This window comes from Phyllobates terribilis, unplaced genomic scaffold (genome assembly GCF_046119375.1).
Source record: "Phyllobates terribilis strain yellow unplaced genomic scaffold, ASM4611937v1 Scaffold_1__5_contigs__length_1240528914, whole genome shotgun sequence".
Lineage (NCBI taxonomy): Eukaryota > Metazoa > Chordata > Amphibia > Anura > Dendrobatidae > Phyllobates > Phyllobates terribilis.
Genome location: NW_027362761.1, coordinates 1,129,416,873 through 1,129,439,831, shown reverse-complemented (window position 1 = coordinate 1,129,439,831; position 22,959 = coordinate 1,129,416,873). Strand labels below are relative to the sequence as shown.

The 22,959-nt window shown below is 44.2% G+C and overlaps 1 protein-coding gene across 2 annotated transcripts in view; it reads right to left on the bottom strand.

The window, feature by feature from the left end:
• LOC141161747 (uncharacterized) overlaps positions 1 to 22,959 on the bottom strand; it is a 192,366-nt gene that overhangs the window by 90,996 nt on the left and 78,411 nt on the right. For both annotated transcript variants that reach the window (XM_073647014.1, XM_073647023.1), the window contains exon 9: positions 13,314 to 13,442. In XM_073647014.1, the coding sequence (XP_073503115.1) occupies positions 13,314 to 13,442 (129 nt within the window). The remainder of the gene's footprint in view (positions 1 to 13,313; positions 13,443 to 22,959) is intronic.

Below are 22,959 nucleotides of genomic sequence, written 5' to 3'. Positions count from 1 at the left end.
GCATGCGGGGTTAACCAATCCTCTATTAGGACGTGGAATATGCGGGGAGCCAACTGCATCGTTAAGTCGTATATTAAGACGTCACTAGGACGTGGGTACGCGGGGTGTTCAATGCTTCATTAAGTCATAAAAGAATCAATTCAGTGCTTCGTAGGGAGTGTAGGGACTTGTTACAATTCTACTTGTGTATCAGCTGCGTGGTCTGATCATAAGTCTAAGGGGACGGGACGCCTGGAGCCAAAATCATGAAAAACTAAAGACATTGTTTGTGTCGCAGGGGTCGCTTGATCAGGAGCGACAGGACCCCAAAGGTATAGTTGCAAGAAGAGAGGGAAGGAAATGTGTAGAGAAAACCAAAAGAGTAATGTCATTGTGTGGGTTGTACCCCGGGGGGGGGGGTAGATTACAGTACTAGATGTTGAATGTAGCAATTTGTGAAAACAGGAAAACTGGAAGGTAATGGGTTATTGCAAAGTGCATACATGTGGAAAAAGGTTGCGCTGAGTTTATCGAAAGAAGGGAAAAAGTATGTGCAGAAACTTAAACAGTTAACTAAAATATGCGAGCTACCAGATAAGGGCCGGTTACAGTCACTAGAATGGCAAGAAATTATGAAGAAGATAAAGGGCAAGCTAGAAGATGAAGGATAGTTACAAACAGCTTTGGCTTGATATAGAACAGCAGAGTATTTGTCAAAAGAAGGGTGGGTGGAGGAAGAAAATACATACAATAAGGGAAAGACGCAATGTTATGTGTATTACAAAGATACTGCTCTCCAGCCTCCGCCTGATAATGGCGGACGGGGGGATGGACCTGTAGAAATTGCAGTCAGCATAATCCTGATAATAGAGATACTTGTCTTGCATGCGGGGCACCACGTCCCAGACCTCACACTGTTCCTCCCCTCCTCACCATGCCTCCGCCACCGCCCTATAATGGCGGCGCAATGAATTGTTGTTGGGTGTGTTCTAATTGTGGCCAGCATAATCCATTGTCAGCAGATTATTGTGTTGCATGTCACGCGCCCCATCCAAGAGGCCCACCCCTTGCTACTACCCAAGCCACTCATCCTGCAGCGGCCATGTTACTACACCCATTGCATCACCTCCGGCCTCTGACCAAATGTCAGTAGGTGTGCTCCTTCCCAGTGGAACGCACCCTTCCTGTAGTGTGCTTCCTTCCGGTGGCGGCCATCTTGGCACACCCGGAATACAGGAAGAAATACACACTACACCCGGAATGTGTATGATGAAGATCATCATGATCAGTGTGTGACACAACTTAGAGCTACAATCAACAATATTCTGAACTATGTTGGAACAAGGAACCTTACTTCTATTGCTCTTCCTGCTATAAGTTCTGGAATGTATGGATTTCCTATGCAAGCCTGTGGCCAAGCGATAGTCCAAGATATACTGGAGTATAGAAGATTAACTATGTTAGAGGAGATAAGACTAATCAGCAATGATTATCATAAATCTCAAATTCTCACCCGAGCTGTGGAAAGTGCCACAGCTAGATCAGACTCACTCAGCCACCAGATGACCTCAGAAAATAACCCGAATGAACTAGTTCCTGGACAAACTAGCTCACCTCCTGTTGCTATGTTGCCAGTATCTCCCTCAACATCTTCTGAGTCAGAATCTCCAGTGTCAGATTACCATAATAGATATGTGGCATTCACACCTTCGAAAGTTTATTGAGTGATTAGGCAACTACCTGACCCAGACAGACACCCTATGGCGTTCTACAGAAGAATCAGACAAATTCAACAAACTTATTCAGCCACTTGGAAAGATCTTCATGAAATCACTAGCATTAAAGCGGGAGATGCCTTCTGGCCAATAATTCAAGTAGCTCTGAATGACAGCCAAGTGACAGACAAGGAGACTTACCAATCAGGAGGAGCTTTTTGTCAACAACTTTAGCAATGGGCCAAGGTGCAGCTCGCAGACTAATCTACCAGTGTATCGGACTGTACTCAAGAATCAGGGGAGAATGTCAAAAAATTTTACACCAGAATCTCTATACTCTGTTCTAGGATCTAGGGTTCGATGAAGGTCAGAGGATCCAACAGAATCTGCTAGTCACTTCATTTGTTAAGGGACTCAGAGGAAATCTCAGCGAAGCTTACAGACTCCAGGCCAGAATGCTTGGACATGTCCCCGCGAAAGGCACTCCTCATTGCTAAAGCTATAGAGAAAAAATTGAATGCTGTACCAAGGCCTGCTCCAAGGCCTGCTCCAGAGCCTACTCCAGCACCAACACCAACTCCTGTTCCTGCTCCTGCTCCAGCTGCTCTAGCAGTCTATCAACCTGCAGATAATCAACAAGAACAGTTGTCATATCCCCCAGGATACCCACAACAACTATACCGCTCAACCCCACGATGGATGGGTCCTCAACAAATGTACAGGACTGAGTTTAAGACTAAGGGAACCAATCTGTTACCGTTGTAACCAACCAGGTCATTTCAGAAGAGAATATCCAGAGAATAGAGGGGATCCTTTCTATGGCTCGATGCCACTCTCCTACAACCCGCAATTTAAAAGAAGAGATTCTCCACGCTACCAAGGAAATCCACTGTACTCCCGCCAAGAGTATAGACAGCCATCACAGCAGCCACCACAGAGAGAGTACGAGACAACGCCAAGAGAACCTGTGCAGAATTACAGAGACCAGCCACCGCAACAGATGTACCAAAATAACAGGGACCCACCATCCCGGTTCACGGGGGAAGATCAGAATTACCCCGCGTAGGACAGTGGCAAACCTGTGCTCACCTTGACCTCAGTTGAAAACGTCCCCACTAAATCTGGACGGATTTCTACTGTCAAAATTGATGTAGAGGACAGAACTTTACCTTTCCTAGTAGACACGGGTGCAGCCAGATCAGTAATGCGGTCAAGAGATTTTCCCTATGAATCGCTTATATCTGATGATTTCCTTTCCTGTGTGGGAGTGGATGGAAAACCACACTCATCCCGACTAACATTTCCATTGCCTATTGGGAAAGAACAGAAGCTGCTGGCCAGATTGCTCGTTTCAGACACCTGCCCGCTTAATTTGTTGGGAGCAGATCTACTTCAGAAGTTAAATGCTCAGATGTCATATGATGAGAATGGAATGCATCTAGATGTCTCTACTCCGTTATCATTAGAGGAACAAACAATGGTACATGCCCTCCCATTGTGTGTCATCCAATTTGCAACAACCGCCATACCACAGCATTATCTTGACTGCATAGCACCTGAACTCTGGTCTCAAGGTTCTGATGATATAGGCCGGCAGCCTGTCCCGCCAGGCCAAGTTTTCCTGAAAGAAGGTGCACGGATTCCCAGACTCCCACAGTACCCACTGAAAGCAGCCCAAGAAGCATCATTAGATGCCCAGATCCAAGAATTACTCAAGAAAGGAGCATTAATTCCCTGTGTTTCTCCTGCTAATACTCCATTGTTTCCACTGAAGAAGAAAACTGCAAGAGGAAAACCGGATAAATTCAGGATGGTGCAAGATCTGAGGGCTGTGAATGCAGTTACAATCCTGGAGACCCCAGTGGTGCCAAATCAATGCATTTTACAGTAATCGACTTGGCAAGCGCCTTCTTCAGTGTGCCTCTGCATCCATACTGTCAGTATCTTTTTGCTTTTACACACAGAGGAGTACAGTACACCTGGACCGTTATGCCTCAAGGAGCTCAGAACTCTCCTCATCACTTCACACTGGCCTAAATTAAATGTCTCCAATCCTGGAAGAGTGAGAACCCTGAAGTCACATTGATACAATATATCGATGATCTACTCCTCTGTTGTCCCGACAACCAAACTTGCAACAGGTTCAGCTATTCTTTGCTCCAATTTCTGGCCACCATCGGATGCAAAGTTACTCTGCGAAAGCTACAATGGTGTTGTACCAAAGTTGTGTTTTTGGGTCATTGCATATCCCAAGGTACCAAGCATCTCACTGAAGAGCAGAAAACTGCCATCCGTGACATCCCATACCCGAGAACTATCAAACAACTCCAAGCTTTCCTGGGAATGGTCACATACTGCAGGCAGTGGATCCCTAATGCGTCAGCTCTCATGCAACCTCTATGTGATCGGGTGCACTCTTCTGAGCTTGACCTGCATTTTGACCAAGAAGCTGAAGATGCAATGGATCAGTTGAAAGAACTCATCATTTCAGCCCCTGTACTGGGGATTCCCAACTATTAATTTCCATTCTTTCTATTTGTCTCTGAAGCGTGTGGCCATGCCTCAGGAGTTCTGGCACAAAAAACATGGAGGCCACATGAGACCCATCGGATATTATTCCAGTAAATTGGATCCAGTGGCGCAAACAGCTCCAACATGTCTCAAAGCAGTGCTGGCAGCTACAGAACTCCTCCGCAGAATAGCAGATGTTGTACTTGGCCATCCTACAACTATATTAGCCCCTCATGATTTGAAAGCTATCCTTGCACAAACCCAGCACAACCATCTATCCTTGCAACGTCGTGTCAGAATCCAATGTGAGCTCCTTTTACCAGAAAATATAGCTCTTCGGTAATGTACTGTCTTGAACCCCTCCACTCTGCTTCCTCTGTCAAGGGGGGACTGCCCTGAAGACTTAGGAGGGTCCTCAGAAGACCATGAATACCCTGATTCGAGTGACCATGATTCCCTTGAGGTCATGAAGGCAGAAACCTCTCACCTACCTACTGTCTCTGAGCAGACACTGCCTGAAGCAGATCTGATACTGTATACTGACGGGTCCAGATACGCAGATGAATATGGAACTTACCATACCGGATATGCGGTGGTGTCCCCACCAACGGCTGTTTCTGCTGGACCACTGCCATCTTATATGTCAGCTCAAGAGGCCGAACTGTATGCTTTGACCGAAGCCTGCAAGTGCGCAGAGAGTCGAGTGGCCAATATCTACATGGACTCGAGGTACGGATTCGGGATTGCCCACGACTTTTGCCTCATATGGGCCCTGAGGGGCCAGTGAAGTCAGCCAGTGGAGCTCCAATCCGGAATGCAGCGGCAGTGAGAAGTCTGCTAGAAGCTCTGAAGTTACCTAGGCAAGTGGCTGTGATCAAAATTAAGACTCATGGGAAGCCAAGGGGAATCATCTGGCTGACATTACAGCAAAAGCAGCAGCTATGGAACCAATATTTCCAGAGGAAGTAGAGGTGTCGGAGGGTACACAGCTGTTTGTGCTCACCAGAAGTCAGAGACAACAAGGGGATGAGGAAGAAACGGGAATGAGAAATTTGGGGTTGGAAGAAGAAGAGGAGGAAGATGAAGAGGAGCAAAGACTGGAAGAGAATGGATCGGACGGGGAGGAACGTTTTGTAATGATGAAATCTGGAGAATGGAAAGAAGAATATGTCTGCCCAGAGCACTGTATCCTGCAGTGGTTCAGTGGGCTCATGGCAAGGTACATAGAGGGAAGAATCAGATGATTTCAGCTATCAATAAACTCTATATTGCACCCGAGATCTCAGTTCTTGCTACAAATTATACTAGGAGCTGTGAGATTTGTAACACTTGTAATCCCGGAAGAACAGAACATGTGCCAAAGAAGAAACTGGCAAAGACACAGTATCCTTTCCAGAGAATCCAAATTGATCATATGTAATTACCCAAGAGTGGAAGATATGAATATGTTCTGATGGTGGTGGACATGTTTTCCGGCTGGACAGAAGCATACCTAGTAGCCAACATGACTGCTAGAACTACAGTGAAAAGTCTTCTGGCAGAACATATCTGCAGATTCGGGATTCCAGAAGTGATTGAAAGTGATCAAGGACCCGCCTTCACTGCAAAAGTTAGCAAATCAATCTGGGAGATGATTGGGGGGGATTTGGGCCTACATACTCCTTATCATCCTCAAAGTAGCGGCAAAGTTGAAAGAATGAATGGCACTTTGAAAAACAAAATTCTTAAAGCCAGTAAAGAATTGTCACTTCCATGGCCGGAGGTGCTGCCTATTTCCCTATACTCAATCCAAAATACCCCGAGACAACCCACAGGGCTCACACCATATGAGATCTTGTTTGGGGGCCACCTAGAATGGCTCGATATTACCCACATCAGCTTAGTTCAGGGAATGATAAGCTTGTGAATTTTGTTGTCGGACTTGCTAAAGAGTTAAAACTAAGACATGCTACAGTGTACTCATCTATTCCAGACTCAGATCTTGAACCAGGTACTCACAGCATCCAGCCTGGAGATTTTGTCTGGATAAAGAATCACGTGCGAGGCACACTGGATGCCAGATTTGAAGGGCCCTACCAAGTGCAGCTTACATCACCTACGGCTGTGAAGGTCGAAGGCCGAACATCATTGGTCCACGCATCCCATTGCAAGAAGGCGGTCTCAGACTCACATCCCTGATGTTCCTTTTTCTGATGACAGTAGCTGGGGGGGAAGCCTTTGTTACGGTAACACGTGCATTCCAAACAATTATTACTAAAAAGAATGATATTCCAGTTTTCTGGTACAACACTTCCTTGAATGTGGTGACATGAAAATTAGGATTAGATTGGAGGGCAAATGGACTGGGGAATGTGCCTTAACTAAAGCAATATTGTCTGTTTACCTTATATCTGAGTCCCAGGAATCCAAAGAGGAAATACATACAGGGCCAAGAGAGAAGTTAACCCCAAAGGCAGTTTTGACCCACATATATATATATTGATGTTCTCGGAGTGCTTAGGGGGGTGCCAAACGAATTCAAGGCCCGAGACCAAGTGAAGGTGGGATTTGAGACCATAATACCCATAATAACCGTCAACAAGAATGTAGATTGGATAAATTACATATATTATAACCAACAAAGATTTGTCAATTACACAAAAGATGCCTTGCAAGGGATAGCTGACCAACTAGCACCCACATCTACCATGGCTTTCCAAAACAGAATAGCTCTGGATATGTTACTTGCAGAGAAAGGAGGGGTATGCAAAATGATAAGTGAGCATTGTTGTACGTATATCTCAGACAATACCGGCCCCACAGGGAAAGTTACTAAGGCTCTCAAAATCTATGAACAAACAGTTCCCCTTAGAACAAAAGTGTTGTACCAGAGAGATTACCGGTAGTAAATGAGTTTGTAAAGTTAATATCCATATTTCTGTGTTAGGGGTGGCCCGCGATTACCCAGTCACTAGATCTTTTAGGGTCTCCATCCCTTTCCTGTAGGTCTTCGTATGAGTTAGATTTAGGAACGTCAGGGTGCGTCTAAAAGGGACGGGGCGCCCGTCACATCGTAGGGTTCCAGAATAGCCTTAACATAGGGTCAATTCTTCTCCCCCTCTGATTTTTAGTATATGGATATTAAAAGCAAATAATTGATTTTAGGGGGTCTGTCAAGGTAAAATATATATATTATAGGAAATCAATTAGTTTCTTTTAATAGATTACCTAATCAGTGAGAATCATTATAACGATGATGGAATAATCTATGTGTATGTATATATGCAAATGTGTATATGTACATGGATTATGTTAATAGTTAATAAATATATAAATAACAGCTTCTATTCTTATTGTAGACAAGAATAACTAAATGATTTCCTGGGAATGACGTATGCATGTGCATGGCTGATAACAGAGAGATTCATGTCGAGTTGGCAAAGATGGCGCTGAGAGACAAACTCACCCCCTCCCATCGGAATTCCTAAGGAGTTACTAAAGTCAAAAGATACATGGATGAACAAATTACAGTGTGCCGAGTTATCAGAAAAGAGTAATACATTTTACTAATCCCACCTAGAAGGAGAATACTATTTAACCCCATGTCTATGTAATAAAGAATTCCATTTGCGTGCTTTAGTCTCTGAGTGAAGTTTTTCAACCAGATTAGCAAATTTGGTTAATTAGCTTCTCTGCATGCACTCGGACATCTTTAATTTGGAGAAGAGCAGTAACCTAGTGTATCTTAAATTGGTGAAACCTCCACACACCCACCTATTAAATTCATGAAAAATAACGACACTTTATAAACCAGAAATACATCTCTGGCACAGCGCACAAAGGCGCATGCCACTTTGAAGAGGTTTCAAATTCATTAAGTGCTGTAACCAAGCCCTGGCACTGACTGACAGCTGGCTCAGGGGTGACAGAAACCACGCCGGCCGCGCCTCTATGACTTAGGCTATGACCCCACTATCAGTATTGGGCCCCACTATCAGTATTTTGTCAGTATTCGGTCAGTATTTTTTCTCAAGAGTGGGAGACAAAACCAGGAGTGGGTGATAAATGCAGAATTGGTGACTTGTTTCTATTAGACCTTTTCTCTGATTGTTCCTCACCTGGTTTTGGCTCCCACCCTGAGAAAAAATACTGACCGAATACTGACAAAATACTGACAGTGGGGCCGTGGCCTAAGGCTGCTGGGAGGAGTAAAGTTAATTTCCTCCTGGCAGCAGGGATCTCAATGCAGGTGCATAAAAGCTTCAGAAAGCTATTATCCTGCAGATTAACCCCATATCTGCAGGTTAATATCATTTTTTTTACATTTCCTTTAACTTGTGAACTGTTTCAGTGCAGTAGTTGGAAATGTTTTAGTGGATGATCCCTAAGACAAAAAAACAAGGAATCAATTTTGGCTTTGTAAACCATTGTCTAAACTTGAGTTCATGGCTTTAAAAAAGACCAGTCATTTGCTCAAAATAATTGAGCTAAATACCTTGTAAAAATCTCTGAGCTCCCCTATGCCTGCTGCTTTTTTCCATTTTGAGCTGAGACATGCTATTACTGTTTTTTTCCGGAGTGCATTACAGTGGATAAATAGGTCTACACACCCCTGATAAATACCAGGTTTTTGTCATATAAAAATCATACCAAGAAGAATCATTACAGACGTTTTTCCACTCTTAGCATTTGTGCACACGTTGTGTTTTTGCCACGTCGGTTTATGTTGTGTATAAAAAAAAATCTCAACCACTTTGCTGGAACTGTAAGGTTCTGCATTTTTGACGCAATTAAACTATTGAGCATCAAAAACTCATCATGGGCACACAGCCTCAATGTCACCCATTACCGGTACAAATTAATTGAGAAACAAACTGAAATAATTTTGGGGGAGAAAATAGAAATAACAAAACTAAAATAATGTGGTTGCATAAGTGTGAACATCCCCCTATAATTGGTAATATGAAGAAAGAAAGCTGTTGGAATCATAAAATTTCAATCTTTATTCGTCCTCATTGAAAAATGACATAGAGAGGCTGGTAAGTATCATGTTTACACATTTCGACTATGTACCGGTTTTAAACGTAACATTGTAATTATAATTGGGGATATGTTTGTGTTCCGAATTAGTTAACTAAATTTAAACTCATGTTAAACACATTTCACAGAAAAAGGCATGGTCCATAAACAGTTTACAACACAGCAAAAGATCTCATTGTTGAAAGCTTTCAGTCAGGAGAATGGTATACATTTTTTTCCGAAGCATTAGTCATCAAAAAGTGGCTTAAATCTGGCACAACAGCAGCATTACTTAAAATTAGATGCTCTTCAAGAATTGATTAAAAGACAGGAAGAAAATTTGTCAGAGAGACTGCCAAGAAGCCTGCAGCAACATTAAAGGAGCTACAGGAATTTTTGCCAAATACTGGCTGTGTACTATATGTGCAACAATCTCCCATATTTTTCATATGCTTGGCCTGCAAAAACCCTGAATGAATTGACTGAGGTTGGCAAGACTGAAAAATTTTATTGCAAAGAAAAAACATCTACTGTACATCCGGCTGTGTTTTGCCAAAACCTACTTCAAGTTTGCTAAAAGCATGTGGGAAAACGTGTTATGGTCTGATGAGACCAAAGTTGAACTTTTTTTGCCATAATTTCAAAAAGGTATGTTTGGTGCAAAGCCATCACTGCTCATCACCAAAAGAACACCGTAACCGCAGAGAGACAACATTATGCTTTGAGGCTCTTTTTCAGTAGCTGATATTGGGGCTTTAGCAAATGTGAAGGGAAATATGAACAGTTCCAAATATCATTAATATGACACGCCCCGGAAGAAGCGACATTGCGAAACGGCGTCCGTCGGGTGTAGAGGGAGGACACTTTGGTCTCTGCTTGTCAGGATCCACTTCCATAATCAGGTACTTATGTTTCCTTACTAGGTTCCTTTTTGCTTCAGCGTACCTTTGCTTCTGGCCTAAAGTCTGTATCTATTATAAGCTGCTGTTGCCTTGCTGTACTTTAGCCTTATTGAGATTTGATATACATTTAGTGAGGACTTATTTTCCTTGTCGCACATGCGCTATACTAGGACATAATAGTCCTCTTATTGGTATATCTCTCTATTGTTTGGATTCTACCGATTGAGGCGTGTCATCCTGCAAACATACTCATGTATCACATATGCTAGCAGTGGACCCTTTAGTGTTTTCCATTCCCCCATTTTTTTGGAGGTTTTCCCTTGTCTAATTTTAATGCATCTTTTATTTTTGAACTGAATAAATATTGTTTTAATTTCATATCTTGTCAGAATCTCTTCTTGTCTGGCGGTTATGTGCCGCGACAGACCTCTTTTGTGTTAGTTCCAAATATCAGTCAATTTTGCAACAAAACTTTCAGGCCTTTTTTTTATAAAAAGATAAAGATGAATTTTACCTTTCAGCATGACAACGACCCTAAGCAAACCTCCAAATCAACAAAAGAATATCTTCTCTAGAATAAGATCAAAGTTTTGAAATGACCCAGCAAAAGACCTTATCTGACTTCAATTGAATATACTGTATATACTGTATGTGGGTAACCTGAAGAGGTTCCTTGGCAATCTGACAAATTTGGAGCTACTGCAAAGAAGATCTGCCATGCTGATAGACTTCTATCCACAATGACTGAATGATGTCATAAATTCAAAGGGTACAGCAACAAAGTTATACAAAATTATTTTAGTTCTTTATTTATCTTTTTTCCTCCAAAAAGATTTCAGTTTATCTTTCAATTGAATTGAACAGATTAAAGTTGAAAAAGTTCTGAAATGATACTTCTTGGTATGATTTTTTTTTACATAACAATAATCCTGGCGTGTTAAGAGGGGCGTGTAGAGGTTTTTTTTTTATATCCACTGCATGTGAAATCTCCACTTTGCATTGCATTCCAACTGGGTGTTTATTCAGAGTATTGTCCAGGGGCATACACTCACTCTTACATCCGAAATGCTGCCAATCACCGCTATGTGTGCATTGATGCGCTGCCGAGACGGCTGTAACTTAAATTGTCGCAATGTGCCCTGTAGCTACACCGGCATGCCTGTATGAAAGCCGGCAGCTCCTAGGATGTATACAGTTAATTTTCTCCCGGAAACTGAGCTTTCAGTACAATGGCCAGGCACCTTTCTAAGGCTGCGTGCACACGATGCGTTTTTCATGCGTTTCCGCTGCGGAATTTCCGCAGCGGAAACGCTTCAAAAACGCATGGTAATCCGCACCCCATGGTCCCCAATGGCATTCCGCAATGTCAATGCACATGCTGTGGATTTTTCCGCAGCATTTCTGCAGCGCTCATAAATCCGCAGCATGTTCATTAATTTTACAGAAGCGCAGCGGAAGCGCCGCCATTGACTTGCATTGAGGCTATGTGCCCACGATGCAGAAATGAAGCAGAAAATTTCTGCAGCATTTCTGCATCTCCCTGGCAGAAAAAAACGCATGCAGATTGTACATGCGTTTTTCCTGCAGAATACATGAGGATCCACATGCGGATTCACATGCGTTTCCGCATGCAGATTGACAAGCGCTTTCCAGGCGATAGCATCACTTGGAAAGTGCTTGACAACTAGGTCACACTGTATAAATCCATGCAAACAGCATGGATTTATATAGTGTGAACCGTAAAAATTAAAACAAATAAAGCTATACTCACCCCCAAGGCCCCGGCGTGTGCTGCACCGCTCGTTCCTCTCTGCTTCCTGGATGCCGGCATATCGCGAGACAGAGCAGTGAAGGGCCTGCGGTCACATGACTGTGACGTCACCGCAGGTCCTCAAGCGATGCCGGCATTTAGAGAGAAGCCTTCGGAAAGGTGAGTATAAACTTTATTTGTTATTTTATTCTTTTTTTTACAGGTACAATGGTACCCAGGTCTGGATGAGAGTCTCCTCTCCTCCAGAACTGGGTACCATCCACACATAGAGACGCATAGAAGCCGCTTGTACAAATGTAGAGTCGCGGTTTCTATGCGTCTCAATGCAAGTCAATGGCGGGAGTTCCGCTGCACTTCCGCAAAATTAAATGACATGCTGCGGATTTTTGTACGCAGCATAAACGCTGCGGAAAAATCCGCAGCATGTGCATAGAACATGCGGAATCCCCTTGGGGACCATGGGGTGCGGATTACCTAGCGTTTCACAAGCGTTTATGCTGCGGAAATTCCGCAGCATAAACGCTTGAAAAACGCTACGTGGGCACCCAGCCTTAGACGCATAATATCGCGTCTGTACATTTGTACAAGCGGATATCATGCGTTTCAATGTGCGGATGGTACCCAGTTCTGGAGGAGAGGAGACTCTCATCCAGACCTGGGTACCATTGTACCTGTAAAAAAAAGAATAAAATAAAAAATAAAGTTTATATTCACCTGTCCGGCGGCTTCTCTCTGCTTGCCGGCAGCGCTTCTCCTTCCAGGACCTGAGATGACGTCGCGGTCATGTGACCGCAGGCTGTCTCGCGATAGCCCGGCAACCCGGAAGAAGCCAGGACGAGCGCGACAGCACACGCCGGGGCATCGGGGGTGAGTATAGCTTTATTTTTTTATTTTTACGGTCACACTGTATAAATCCATGCCGTTTGCATGGATTTATATAGTGTGACCTAGTTGTCAAGCACTTTCCAAGTGATGCTAAAATCGCTTGGAAAGTGCTTGTCAGTCCGCATGCGGAAACACATGCGTTAACGCATGTGGATACGCATGTGAATCCGCATGTATTCTGCAGGAAAAACGCATGCACAATCTGTATGCGTTTTTTCTGCCAGGGAGATGCAGAAATGCTGCAGAAATTTTCTGCTTCATTTATGCATCGTGGGCACATAGCCTAATGCTATTAATCTCCAGATTAACCCTATAACTGCAGGTTAATAGCGCTATCCAACGTGGCATATTCCCATTCAAGTATTAATTTAGTCAGGGACAGTATTTATATTTAACAGTATATTGTAGATGCAGCAGGCATCTGAAATAAGTCAACCTCTAAACTTTTTTTCATTTTAAGTTAAAAATGTCTATTTAAGAGCTTATTTGTGAAATTTTGGAGTAGTGCAAAAGAACAATCATATTTTTGAATACATGTAGCAAAATAATTACCTTTAAAGCAAGACGATCCTCAGTTGAATTCTTCCCAGATCCAATATATAACTCAGTTCTTCCTGCAAACTGCTTAACTTCCTTGCAAAGTACAATGTCACTGTACGTTTTTAATTTTTGAAGAACTTTCTAAAATATAAAAAAAATGTAAATTGAAACATGAACATTAGCAAATTTTTTTTTATTTACATTTTTGGAAAACAATAGACTAGAGTTTAAACAAAAATAAAACACAGGAAATATTTTATTATACTGCCCCCATACTAAAGGGATATGAGTGTTCCTGTCTTAAGGTGCCCATATACATTAAATAAAAGTTGGCTGAAATTACCAATTTCAACCATTAATGAACAATAGTTGTTTTTTGAAGCATTTGTTTGTTAGTCGGTCACCGGTTGAAACAATTGTTGTCATTCAAACCACGAGACCTGTTGGATTTTTCAGCTGATGATAAGCACTGGCTCATCATTGGTAAAAAAAAAGACAGTATTGACTGATGAAGTCTGATATGTATTTTGGGCTATAGACAAATGATTGTTCGGCAGCTCATTTTCATCTAGTGGGCATCGTGGCTTTTACAGTTTGCTTTCTTAGTTGACAATCTACATTCAGAACTTAAATTAATTTTACCTATGGTAAACGCTTATCACTCAAATTTGTGAAATTACATTTTTGTTATTCTATTTTGCTGCAATGGGTTAAACAAAATATTGAGCTAATACGACTGATATGTAAATGGTATTTTAGAGCTTAAAATATTTTTTTAGAATGCAGCATACATTATCTGATGTGATTAGCTATATTATTTCTCCATTTTTCTCTGTTTACAGTACTTCAACAATGCAGAAAAACAACTGCAGTCATGACATTTAGAAACATGACAGATAAGCATAACTACAGTTTTAGGATCATTTCCTAGAACAGTTTCCTGAACAAAAAACACAAGCAAGACTAAACTAGCACGAGAGAACACTGTCGGGCAAATTCTGAAGGTGGAGAAAAAAGCATAATTTAAACTAACTAAGTAAAAGCAGAAATTAAGAGGTCATTTTACAAAACAGCATTCAGACAATAAATGTACAGAAAAATCAGGGTACAGAACAGGATTAAGGCGTCCATAGTACAGTGCAGAATTCAGATAATCAGGTTGAACAGCAGTTGTATAGGAGAGAACACAGGGGCGTACATATAGATCATGGAGCCCCATAGCAGAAGTTCTCTTTGGGTCCCCATCCCAATAAAAAACCTTAATATTCGGCACAGCGGTCACAGAAGAGCATATCTCACAACTATGCAGCCCTTGCAAAGTAATCTTCCTCCTATATAGTCCTTCATACATTATTATGGGCATCAAATACAGTATTGTGGGTATCACATAGTCCTCCATACAGTATAATGGGCCCCACATAGTCCTCAGACAATATTATAGGTACCATACAGTCCTCCATACAGTGTTATAGGTAACACATAATCCTCCATACAACATTATGGGCACCACATAGTTTTCCATACAACATTATGGGCACCACATAGTCTTCCATACAGTATTATGGGCACTACTTAGTCCTCCATACAGTATTATGGGCACTGCATAGTCCTCCATATAGTATTATAGGTACCATATAGTTCTCAGTATAGTATAATGCGCCCCATATACTGCTCCATACAGTATAATAGGCCCCATATATTGCTCCATTCAGTATAATAGACCCCATAGAATGATCCATACATAAAAAAAAATAAATAAATACTCTACTCTCCCAGCTCCCCGCTGCTCGGGTCTCCTCAGCATATTCTGACCCCCTGCAGTGCTCGGCACAGAGGACATGCTGTAGTGACGTCATCGCACGCTCTGCACTGAGATGCCACAGAGCTCAGATGCAGAGGGTAATGATGAGAGAGGAAGCATCAGCTGATGGCTCCTTTTCCCATCATTATTTTCAACTGTATAGGCATCTAGAATGCTGAAACAGTTGAAAGTATGAGGGGGGGAGGGTGGTGCCAGCATTGGCGGTACACCAGTGGGTGAACATCATTCAACTCTGATTCATTGTAAGATTAGTGGCATGTCCCTATTGAATTGTTGATGCAATGTTCATATATGTGTAAGATAAATGTAAAAAATGCGTAAAAGGGTAGTTATTCTATAGTTATCCCTTTTCTTGATGTTAATAATATGCCTGTAATCCCAAAAGCATAACAGAATACAACTTGCCATCTTTGCCAATATGACCAAGTTTTCATTATCCCACTGTGACAATTGGTTGTCATGCCAGCATTGTCATCAACATTTTAACTGTCTGCCTTGTCCCTTGCCTGTCCCAAATCTTTGTCCCCCTCCACCTCCAACTCCTGCTCCTCCTCAACTTCCTCCTCCTCCTTTAAATCCTGCAGCATGGAACATGGACTTTGAGGGTCCCCAACAGACACCAGATGGTAATGAACAGGTGCAAGTTGCTGTTCTTTTTTAATCCCCTCTTGCATTTTGGTGAGTGTTTTATTTCCAGGATAAATGAGAGAAATTATATTGTTGATTCCATATGCATCAATACAGACACTGCAAGATACACAGGGTCACGTTCCAGTGTTATGTGACATCACAAACTAGGTGGCGTTGTGGAGGTCAAGTTTGCTTTTTCACTGCAAGGATAGCAAGTTTTTCTGAATATAATCATTTGAAAAAACATAACACTTTCTTGACCATAGCCACACCTTACAAAAGAGGGTATATTTGTGAAAGGCATGTTGCACAAATAAATTCAGTATGTGGGTCCTGCATGAAGCATAAGTTAGTTTGCCCGACTCTAAGGCAACCAGAAGGTTGCATGCATTGTCTCTAAAGACAATTCTGAGTTGCATGTGTGTCACCCCAGGCCTGGATGCCACAAACTTGTAAGGCTGTGTCTGAGAGCAGGAGGGAGGTTCTCTGGCCAGGGACCATTTGCATGCAGCACCTCCTGTCCCAGGCCAGTAGGGGGAGCAGGCTGCCCCTATAAAAGCTGGAACTGAGGGCAGGGTTAGAGAGACCAGGACCCACTTCTGAAGCATCCAGAAGGGTTCCCAGAAGAGAGGGACAGGTCAGCCGCAGCTGAGGAGTCCAGGAGGCAAAGGAGGAACGGATAGCCAGGGACAGAGGCGACGAGAGCCGGTCCTGGCAGAGAGGAAACTACACAACTGGACACTGGGGTCCGAGGCTGTCAGGATTGCAGGTCCTGCAGCAGATCATCTACCTGCGAGGGATTTCAGGTCCCTTGGCCTAAGAAGCATGGAGGCTCCGCCACACAGAGGGACCGGTACAGCGCAGAGAAGCTACAGGTACCTAAGGCCCGAGTCGCAAGCCATACAGGCGTAGTACACGGCAAGCTCAGGGACGTGGGCTATCATACCACTAAAGGGGGAGATAGACAGCAAGGGCAGAGAGAGAACGGTAGGCCTACCCACTCACCCTGACCAGTGGAGCTCGCCCGAATGCCCTCAGACACCCAGGCCCATTCCTACCCTGTACTCCTGGTGGGTCTGTGATAAGATCTGCAGTAAAAGACCCTGGACTGCATTATTGGACTCTGTGTGATTACTGCAGCGCCTGCACCATCACCCCCAACATCCTATTACACTGCCCTGAGGCTACATTCCTCCCGTGGGGAGTTGTACTATTCCCTGCTGCATCCCCAACACCAGCCTCAGTGGTCTGCCTTGCAGCGGCGGTCCTCCCTGACCGCAATCCACGGGTGGCATAGTCGGACTTTCAAAATCTACAAATACACTGCCACAGCATTTGGTCTGACCACCCTGAGCCACGGGACCGGGTCGCCACTACTACTCCCAGCATTGGCCTGAAGCCCGGTTCCGAGTGCCCCACAGCCCAAGGGGTGAGTCACATGCCATAGGGAATCAGCCAGCATGTTAGTTGCCACTTGATGCACTGCAGCAACTCATCTGTCATATGGCTTTACTCCTCCAGGGTTTCAAGCTGCAAGACCACTTGTCAGCACTTAGCACTAGAGATTGGCGAACCCAAACAGTAAAATTCGGGGTCCGTACCGAACACCTATTGTTCGGGCATGGACCCTGAACATGGACTACCTCAGGAAGTGTTGCTATTCGGGTGTTTACAAGGGGACCCCAGAAAAAAAAAGATGTAGGGTCCCCCTATAAATTCTAACCAGCAAAGGCTAAACAGACAGCTGCGGGCTCATATTAATAGCCTAGGAAGGGGTAATTAGGCCCAAATCTTCTGTGGCTATTAATAACAGCTCACAGCTGTTTGATTAGTGTTTACTGGCTAGATTACAGGGGGACCCGAGAAAAAAATTTACATAGGGTCCCCTATAAAATCTAACCTGCAAAGGCTAACCAGACAGCTTTGGGCTGATATTACTAGCCAGGGAAGTGGCCATGGATACTAGCACCCTTCGAGGCTAATAACATCAGTCCTCAGCTGCCCCAGAAATGGCACATCAATAAAATGCACCAAATCTGGCGCTTAGCTTCACTCTTCCCACTTGTTTTGTGGCAGTGACAATTGGGGTAATAGGTTTGGGGTTCATGTCAGCCTTGTATTAGCAGCTGACATGAAGCCCAGGTTAGTAATGGAGAGGCATCTATAAGACCATAGAAAAGGTAAGAATAAAGTCTTTTATCTTAAATAAAAGTCCACACCATTTTTTTACATATAAAAAACACAGTTATACTTACATAACACCTAATCCCCTGAAGCTAATGTCCCCTGTAAAAAAAACAGAAAATAAAAAACCATATCTCTCATCTGTCCGACGTGATGACATAATCCAGAGTGTCCCACAGCGATTGGATCATTTGTAGGACAGACACATCAGCAGTAGTGTTGAGCCACCCCCGTAGTGTTCGGGTTCGGTTCGGTTCGTCGAACACCGGGATGTTCGAGGAACTGTTCGTCGAACTGTTCGTCGAACACCTTAGAACACCGTCGAACACCGTTAAAACCAATGGCAGGCAAACAAAAACACATAGAAACACATAGAAAACACCTGCAAAGGTGTCCAAAAGCTGACAAACTGCTCAGAAGACACTCTCTTTAAAAAAGCCGGCCGGCAAATTCAGCAGCGGCATACACCGGTACCCGACAATTTAGACAAGAAGGAATAGAGCATCACACATAGATTAGATAGATAGAAACATGTCAGTCACACATATAAGAAGCACAGTGACAGTGTTGGTTACTGCACTTGTCATTTAGTGTAAAGGATTTATTAAAAAAAATATTAGTGTTTTCATGCACCGTCTCTTTAAAAAAGCCGGACGGCAATTCAGCATCTGTACCCGACAATTTAGAACAGAAAGAATAGAGCTTCACACATAGATTAGATAGATAGAAACATGTCAGTCACATATATAATAAGTACAGTGATAGTGTTGCTTACTGTACTTGTCATTTAGTGTAAAGGATTTATTTAAAAAAATAATAGTGTTTTCATGCACTGTCTCTTTAAAAAAGCCGGCCGGCAATTCAGCAGCGGTACCCGACAATTTAGAACAGAAAGATAGAGCATCACACATAGATTAGATAGATAGAAACATGTCAGTCACATATATATGAAGTACAGTGATAGTGTTGGTTACTGTACTTGTCATTTAGTATTAAAATAAAGGATTTATTATTAAAAAATTGGCGTGGGGTTCCCCTTAATTTTAGGCTCTAGCGGAGGTTAAGCAGACGGCTGGGGCAGATGTTTGAAGCCTGGGAAGGGGGTAATACCCACGGAGCTTCCCAGGCTACTAATATCAGCCCCCAGCTGAATACATAGCCTTTACTAGCTATTAAAATGGGGGACCCCCCCAAAAAAATGACGTGGGGTCCCCCCTAATTTAATAGCTAGCAAAGGCTAGGCAGACAGCTGGGGGCTGATATTAATAGCCCAGGAAGGGAGCCATGAATATTGGCCCCCTCCCAGGCTAGAAACACCAGCCGTCAGCCGCCCCAGAAATGGCGCATTCATAGGATGCGCCAATTCTGGCACTTAGCCTCGCTCTTCCACACTGCCCTGGTGCGGTGGCAGGGGGTAATAGGGTTGGGGTTGATGTCAGCTTATAATGCCAGCTGACATCAAGCCCAGGTTAGTAATGGAGAGGCGTCTATAAGACACCCCCATTACTAACCCCATAGTCAAAGTTAAAAAAAACACAAACACCCAGAATAAAGTCCTTTAATTGAAATAAAGACACAATCCTTTATTGTTCTAAATTAAACCATACTTACCATCACGCCCATTCCAGCTGAAGCCAACGATCTCCTGCAATAAAAGAAAAATAATAAAGCAACCTCATCCTTACCTTTCCATGGTTCCCACGACAGCTTCAGCTCTGCTACATCGAGATGACAGGCTGGACCGCAGCAGAACGCTGCCATCCAGCCTGTCATCCCGCAGACACTGAGAAGCGCAGGCTTGCTTGCGCTGCTCAGCGTCTCTCTGTGACGACATCCAGATGAGCCGAGTTCATGTCCAATGAACTCGGCTCACCTCATGCACGTCACTGACAGCGTGGGAAAATTCTCACGCTGAAGCGCTGATTGCAGGAGAATTTTCCCACGCTGTCAGTGACGTGCAGGAGGTGAGCTGAGTTCATTGGACATGAGCTCACCTCATGCACATCACTGACAGCGTGGGAGAATTCTCCTGCACTCAGCACTTCAGCGTGAGAATTTTCCCACGCTGTCAGTGACGTGCATGAGGTGAGCCGAGTTCATTGGACATGACCTCGGCTCATCTGGATGCCGTCACAGCGAGACAGTGAGGAGCGCAAGCATGCCTGCGCTTCTCAGTGTCTGCGGGATGACAGACTGGATGGCAGCGTTCTGCTGCGGTCCAGCCAGTCATCTCGATGTAGCAGAGCTGAAGCTGTCGTGGGAACCATGGAAAGGTAAGGATGAGGTTGGTTTATTATTTTTCTTTTATTGCAGGAGATCGTTGGCTTCAGCTGGAATGGGTGTGATGGTAAGTATGGTTTAATTTAGAACAATAAAGAATTGTGTCTTTATTTCAATTAAAGGACTTTATTCTGGGTGTTGTGGTTTTTTTAAATACTTTACTAGAAATTCATGGCGGTCATGTCTAATACTGGCGTGACCCCATGAATTTTGGGCTTGGGGCCAGCTGATAATACCAAGCTGGCCCTAACCCCTTTATTACCCAGTGAGCCACCGCACCAGGGCCCTGGATGAGTTGGGTACAGCGCCAGAAGATGGCGCTTCTATGAACGCGCCATTTTCCGGGGTGGCTGCGGACTGCAATTTGTAGCGGGGGGGGCCCAGAAAGCTTGGGCCTCCCTGCGCTGCAGATTCCAGCCCCCAGCTGCCTAGTTGTACCTGGCTGGACACAAAAATAGGGCGAAGCCCCACGTACATTTTTTTTAATTATTTCATGAAATTCATGAAATAATTAAGAAAAAAGGCCTTCCCTATATTGTTGTGTCCGGCCAGGTACAAATAGGCAGCTGGTGGTTGGGGGCAGCCCGTTCCTGCCTGCTGTACCTGGCTGGACACAAATATAGTGCGAAGCCCCACTTCAATTTTTTTTAATTATTTCATGAAATTCATGAAATAATTAAGAAAAAAAGGGCTTCCCTATATTGTTGTGTCCGGCCAGGTACAAATAGGCAGCTGGTGGATGGGGGCAGCCCGTTCCTGCCTGCTGTACCTGGCTGGACACAAATATAGTGCGAAGCCCCACTTCAATTTTTTTAAATTATTTCAGGAAATTCATGAAATAATTTAAAAAAAATTGACGTGGGGCTTCGCACTATATTTGTGTCCAGCCAGGTACAGCAGGCAGGAACGGGCTGCCCCCAACCACCAGCTGCCTATTTGTACCTGGCCGGACACAACAATATAGGGAAGCCCTTTTTTTCTTAATTATTTCATGAAATAATTTAAAGAAAATTGACGTGGGGCTTCGCCCTGTTTTTGTGTCCAGCCAGGTACAACTAGGCAGCTGGGGGCTGGAATCCGCAGCGCAGGGAGGCCCAAGCTTTCTGGGCCACCCCCGCTGCAAATTGCAGTCCGCAGCCACCCCGGAAAATGGCGCGTTCATAGAAGCGCCATCTTCTGGCGCTGTACCCAACTCATCCAGGGCCCTGATGCGGTGGCTCACTGGGTAATAAAGGGGTTAGGGCCAGCTTGGCATTATCAGCTGGCCCTAAGCCCGAAATTCATGGGGTCACGCCAATATTAGACATGACCACCATGAATTTCTAGTAAAGTATTTAAAAAAAACACAACACCCAGAAAAAAGTCCTTTAATTGAAATAAACACACAATTCTTTATTGTTCTAAATTAAACCATACTTACCATCACGCCCATTCCAGCTGAAGCCAACGATCTCCTGAAATAAAAGAAAAATAATAAAGCAACATCATCCTTACCTTTCCATGGTTCCCATGACAGCTTCAGCTCTGCTACATCGAGATGACAGGCTGGACCGCAGCAGAACGCTGCCATCCAGCCTGTCATCCCGCAGACACTGAGAAGCGCAGGCTTGCTTGCGCTCCACAGTGTCTCTCTGTGAGGGCATCCAGATGAGCCGAGTTAATGTCCAATGAACTCGGCTCACCTCATGCACGTCACTGACAGCGTGGGAAAATTCTCCTACACTCAGCGCTTCAGCGTGGGAGAATTCTCACACTGAAGCGCTGAGTGCAGGAGAATTCTCCCACGCTGTCAGTGACGTGCAGGAGGTGAGCTGAGTTCATTGGACATGAGCTCACCTTATGCACGTCACTGACAGCGTGGGAAAATTCTCCTGCACTCAGCGCTTCAGCGTGGGAGAATTCTCACGCTGAAGCGCTGAGTGCAGGAGAATTCTCCCACGCTGTCAGTGACGTGCAGGAGGTGAGCTGAGTTCATTGGACATGAGCTCACCTTATGCACGTCACTGACAACGTGGGAGAATTCTCCTGCACTCACCGCTTCAGCGTAAGAATTTTCCCACGCTGTCAGTGACGTGCATGAGGTGAGCCGAGTTTATTGGACATGAACTCGGCTCATCTGGATGTCGTCACAGAGAGACGCTGAGCAGCGCAAGCAAGCCTGCGCTTCTCAGTGTCTGCGGGATGAGAGGCTGGATGGCAGCGTTCTGCTGCGGTCCAGCCTGTCATCTCGATGTAGCAGAGCTGAAGCTGTTGTGGGAACCATGGAAAGGTAAGGATGAGGTTGCTTTATTATTTTTCTTTTATTGCAGGAGATCGTTGGCTTCAGCTGGAATGGGCTTGACGGTAAGTATGGTTTAATTTAGAACAATAAAGGATTGTGTCTTTATTTCAATTAAAGGACTTTATTCTGGGTGTTTGTGTTTTTTTTAACTTTGACTATGGGGTTAGTAATGGGGGTGTCTTATAGACGCCTCTCCATTACTAACCTGGGCTTGATGTCAGCTGGCATTATAAGCTGACATCAACCCCAACCCTATTACCCCCTGCCACCGCACCAGGGCAGCGTGGAAGAGCGAGGCTAAGTGCCAGAATTGGCGCATCCTATGAATGCGCCATTTCTGGGGCGGCTGACGGCTGGTGTTTCTAGCCTGGGAGGGGGCCAATATTCATGGCTCCCTTCCTGGGCTATTAATATCAGCCCCCAGCTGTCTGCCTAGCCTTTGCTAGCTATTAAATTAGGGG